Below are 5,137 nucleotides of genomic sequence, written 5' to 3'. Positions count from 1 at the left end.
CCCCCGGGGCCGGGGGGGGGTTGGGGGGGGGGGTTGGTACCCAAATAGCCTCGGTTGCCAGAGCAACTGCATCCCGGGTCTCCATGGCTGCGGCAGGGATGTCTCCGGCAGACGGTCCCCAGCGCGGGGAGCGGAGCTGGGGGGGTCCCACGGGGTGGGGGGGGGACACCCCGATCCCGAGCAGGGCTGGTGCCTCCGGTGTCCGCCCCCCTGCCCCGGCTTGCACCCCGGTGGGGGGTGGTCCCGTAGCCGAGCTGTGCCGGGGAGGGACGAGCGGTGGGCACGGAGCTGGGATGTGGAGCCGGGATGCAGAGGGGGGGGACACGGAGCTGGGATGTGGAGCCGGGATGCAGAGGGGGGGGACACGGAGCTGGGGTGCAGAGCCCGGGGTGCGGGAGGGGGCACGGGAGGGACCCTCTGGAGCCCCTCGGCCCCTCTCCCTCCCGCTCCCCATAAGGTCTCTGCCCCGTCAGCACAGCAGTGGCCCCGGCCATCCACCATCCCCTCTGGGAGAAACCAGTAACTGGGTTGAACTGGGTCAGACTGGGCTTTGCTGGCTCTCCCCTGGGCACTGAGGGGGACAGGAGCCCCATTTCCCCCCCCCTTCACCGCATCTCCAAGCCCTATAGCAAAGCCAAACTGCAAAGCCTGGGGAGGGCTGGGAGCGAACGTGCACCCCGGAGCATTTTGGGGAGGGGGACACACACTGCTCTCTGGGTGGGCAGCGAGCCAGCACCCAGGGAGCTCCGTGCTGTGTCCCCCCCCTGCCCGGGGACGATGCCAGGACAACGGGAGCCAGCCCGGGCCTGGGCCCAGGTTTCCCTGCCAGCAGTGATTACGGGCAATGTTCTCCCCTGGAGCAGACGTGGGGAATTTTGTCAGAGTCGAAACGCGCCTTTTGTTGGGTGACCGACAACACAGCTGCGCTGGGGCCCGCTTGGCTCTGCCAGCCCTGGCATGGCAAGGTGGGGGGACCGGGGGCTGGATTTGGCCCTTTTTCCCCTCTATTTGCCCCCAGGATCCTGCTGTGGGGCTGGGGCCGGGCTGGGACTCACTAGAGGGCACCAAAGGATTGGGGACTGGGATAGGATGGGATGGGATGGGGATGGATGGGATGGGAAAAGATGGGATGGGGCAGGATGAGTTTTTTCTGGGGGTCTGCCAGGATGGCCAGGGCACCGGGCTCTTGTGGGATCAGCCAGGACATGCAGGGGGCTGGGGGTGTCTATGGGATCAGCCAGAGCAGCCACAGGACGTGGGGTCAATGGGATCTGTCGGCGTGGCCAGGGGATGGGGTCTGTAGGGTCTTTGGGATCTGCCAGAGTGACAAGGGCATGGCAGGTCTGTGGCCAGACATGGGGGACATGTCCCCCAGACACCAGGGAACGTGGCTGGTCCATGGGGTCAGCCTGGACGGTGTGGGGCCACCCCACAGGCAGGGACCCGGCAGGACCCCGGCCCAGTAACCCCTCCAGTTCCCAGGGCCAGTAGCATCACACCATTCCTGCACAGCCAGCGGGTCCCCTTCCCTGCGGCTGGGACCTGGCGAGGTGTGAGTGTGCACCCCCAAACCGGGAGCATGGCCCAGTTGCCCCCGCAGGGCTGTGAGTTTTCATCCCTGGGCTGCTGGGATCCCGACTCCGGCCTCTCCCCGGAGCCAGATTTCACCGTCCCTTCCATAACAAGCGCGGCGGCACGCTGGAGCCGGCACACGCTGTTCCCATCCGCGGCGCAGGTGAGCCAACAGATGTGAGCAATTATTGTCCAATTTGGAGGCTCCCCGGTCCTGCCAACTTCTGGGCTCGGCAGCGAAGGAACAACCGCAGCATTGTTTGCCTTTATATAACAGCCCGATCCCCACGAGCCGGGGAAGGCTGCCAGGGCCCTGCCTCGCATGAAATACAGCCCCCACCCCGCAGTGCCGGGCCCCCGAATGCGCCGGCCGTGCACGTCCCCAGCCCCCAGCTGCTGGCCGTGCCCACCCCCAGCCCTGCAAGCCCCCAGCCCGCTCACCTGGTGCCCCCGAGCATCCCTTGCCCCACACCCCGGGGACGGAGCAGGGTCCCGAGGGGCTTGGTGCTGGGCGTGGGGGGGACACGTCCCCATCCTCACTGCTGTCTGCTTCCCCCCCCCCCCAGCAAGGCGGAGGCAGAGGCCATCGAGAAGGAGCTGCTGGAGGATTACCGGTTTGGGCGGCAGCAGCTGATCGAGATCTGGGGACATGCCTGTGCCATGGCCGTGACCAAGGTGAGGCGGCCAGTGGGGCCGGGGACACCCCACTGGGGCCGGGGGCTTCACTGCCGGCTGCTTTCCCACCCTCGTCCTGTCCCCCTGCGTGGCTTTTCCCACCCCGGACTGCGGTTTCCCTCCTGCCCCAGACCAAAGCATGGGGACAGGGGACGGGCAGGGCTCGTGGCAGAGCCGAGCGGGAAGCGATGCTCTGACTGTGCCAAGGCTGCAGCCTCTCCCTGGGTGGGTTTGGGTTGTTGGGTTTTTTTTTGCATTCCTCAGCCACCCTTCATTATTTCCCCTGGGGTGAATTGGGCTCACCTGGGGCCGTGGGTTACACTGTCCACGGGAGGGGGATGCTCAGCCCTTCCCGGGGTGTTGGCACTGCCGGGCACCGGCTGCCCTTGCCCTGTGTGGGCAGGAGGGTGCTGGGGGGGGATCCCCGGGGCTCCCCATGCCATGGCAGTGCTCTCCTGTTGCTGGGAGCCATGGGCACTCGTGCTGGATGTGAGGAGGAGGAGGAGGAGGAGGAGAAGGCAGCAGCCGGGCTCTGGGCAGCGCCAGCGGAGGTGCAGCATCAAGGGCAGCTTTGTGCCTCGGAGCTCCGCGCCCGCCCGTCTCAGCTTTTCCGTTGGAGGTGTCTGGACCGTGCTCTGCCATCCCCTTCCCTAAGGGCAGAGGAGTTGCCTGAGGAGGGGAGATATTTGGGTGTTAGAGCCTCTCTGGATCCCGGGGCTGCCTCGGGGCTGGTCCTGGTCCCATGGCACGGGGCTGCCCACCCCTCCAGGGACCCCCGTATGACAGCATCCCTGGCTCCAGCACCAGCCCCAGCCGGGGAGAGCGGAGCTGAGCATTCTCCTCATGGGGCTGAGCATCCTCCTCTTCCTCATGGGGCTGAGCTAGGGAGAGCATCCATGGACCCCCAGCTCAGGCATCCCCCCCACTCAGCCAGGGTCCCCAGCATCGTCCCCTCCCGGCACGTCCCCGGGAGCCACGAGGCAGCTGGCAGCGTGGCAGGTTCTGGGGCAGGGCCAGGGCCAGGCAAGCGCGGCTTTGTCCAGCGCCCCGGCGGCTGCGAGCAGGCCGTGCCGCTCGGGTCTCTGGTGGTTGGATGGGACCAGGAGCCAGGCTCCGTGAGCAGGAAAAAAATCCGTCAATGGATAAACAGAGCCTCCCTTTGCAGGCTGCTGGTATGTGGAGCTCGCGGCCGCCTCCCTGCAGGCTGGCGGAGAGCCCTGTCCCGCCGCGGGCATCGTCCCTCTCCTGGGCATCATCTTCATCCCACTGTGGGAGCTGTCGACATCCAACCGTGGGCATCGTCCGCATCCCACCGTGGGAACCATCTGCATCCCACCACAGGCATCATCCGCATCCCACTACAGGCCCTCTTCTGCCCTGGGTGCCATCCAAGTCCTGCCATGTGTGCCATCCTCATCCTGCTTTGGGCATTGTCCCCATCCCACCGCGCTGCCCACCCAGCAGCACATCCCCAGTGTGGGTCCCTTCGCCCCTCAAGCCCTGTCCCTGGCACAGGGTGCCATCCCCAGGGCCAAACCGGGGGAGGAGGGGGCTCGGCGGTGCCACGACATCCCCGTCTCCTCTCGGCAGGCTTTCCCGCTGCCGTCCCTGCCACGGAAGCAGCCCACGGTGCTGGTGGTGTGCGGCCCGGCGCAGAACGGGGCCATCGGGCTGGTGTGCGCCCGGCACCTGCGGATCTTTGTAGGTATCTTCCTCCCCTCCTCCTCCTCCTCCTCTTCATCCCCGAGCAGTGCCGGGCTCCAACGCCGCATCCCCACTCTCCACCGCGCAGGACTACGAGCCCACCATCTTCTACCCCAAACGCTCCCCGGACCCCCTGTACCGGGATTTCACGACGCAGTGTGAGAAGATGGACATCCCCTTCCTCTCCTACCTCCCCACCGAGGTAAGCCCCCCTGGAGCCGCTGCCGCTGCGCTCACCGGCTGACGTGGTTGAGTTTATTATTCTTTTTTTATTCCTTCCCCCCGCTCCCGCCCCCGGCTCTGCTGGGAGCCCGGGGATGCCATGAAATCCAGCGGCGGCTGCCGCGGCCCCGCCAGCCACCGGCTCTGTTGTTGTTGGAAGCGCCAGGCTCAGCGAGAGGAATGTGACCCGAAAACGTTGCCCTGGCCGGGGCTGAGTGTCTCGGCGTGCCGGGTTCTGCCCCGCCATCAGGGCCTCATGTCCCCCCCCCTCCCTGCCTCAGCTGGGACGGGGAGGGGGGACATTTTTTGGCACTAGTTGCTGGGTGAGCCTATTTATGCAGGAAGACGGGATCCCTGCGTGGGGCTCAGTGCCTGTCCCATGGAGGGGGTGGCCAGGGGACCCCCCCACACACACCGTGTCCCATTCCCCCCCCCACAAGGTGCAGCTGATCAACGATGCCTACAACGCCGTGGTGGACGCCGTGCTGGGAGCCGAGGCGGAGGCGGCCGAGGGGAGGGAGCCCTGTGCCGCCATCCTGGCCACCCTGAAGCATGTCCGCATCCCCATCGTCAGCCTGGATGTGCCCTCAGGTCCGGCACCGTGCTCAGCACCCCTTTCCCGGGCAGGATGGGATCCCCCCCCCCAGTCTGGTGCTCCCCATATCCTGGGCTTGTCACCCTGCCCACCATGGCATCACCCCGGGCTCAGTGCCTGGGTGGCCGGGGAGCCCCCGCGGTGCCCTCCCAGGGTGGGGACAGCCCTGGAGAGCCCCCACTTGGCCCCCCCCTCCCAAGTCTGGCAGCATCCCCACCAGGAGCCAGGGCTGGCGGCCGCTTTCTGTGGATGCGTTCAGGGCATCCACGATAAATAACAAACTCCCTGAACTGAGACATGATGTAATTTGAAAACACCCGGGTGTCTGGTGGCCAGGCCTGGAATTGCCATCACACACACCGCCCCCCC

At 66.8% G+C, this 5,137-nt stretch overlaps 1 protein-coding gene across 1 annotated transcript in view; it reads left to right on the top strand.

Moving 5' to 3' along the window:
• Positions 1 to 1,579: 1,579 nt before the first annotated feature.
• The window catches only part of YJEFN3 (YjeF N-terminal domain containing 3), a 4,052-nt gene continuing 494 nt past the window's right edge, over positions 1,580 to 5,137 (top strand). Inside the window, exons 1-5 of the mRNA XM_010563303.1 lie at positions 1,580 to 1,749; positions 2,139 to 2,247; positions 3,838 to 3,948; positions 4,040 to 4,153; positions 4,614 to 4,764. Of these exons, the coding sequence (XP_010561605.1) occupies positions 1,580 to 1,749; positions 2,139 to 2,247; positions 3,838 to 3,948; positions 4,040 to 4,153; positions 4,614 to 4,764 (655 nt within the window). The remainder of the gene's footprint in view (positions 1,750 to 2,138; positions 2,248 to 3,837; positions 3,949 to 4,039; positions 4,154 to 4,613; positions 4,765 to 5,137) is intronic.

The sequence above is a fragment of the Haliaeetus leucocephalus genome, unplaced genomic scaffold, assembly GCF_000737465.1.
Source record: "Haliaeetus leucocephalus isolate CR32 unplaced genomic scaffold, Haliaeetus_leucocephalus-4.0 Scaffold164, whole genome shotgun sequence".
Lineage (NCBI taxonomy): Eukaryota > Metazoa > Chordata > Aves > Accipitriformes > Accipitridae > Haliaeetus > Haliaeetus leucocephalus.
This window is presented reverse-complemented; position numbering and strand designations above follow the sequence as displayed.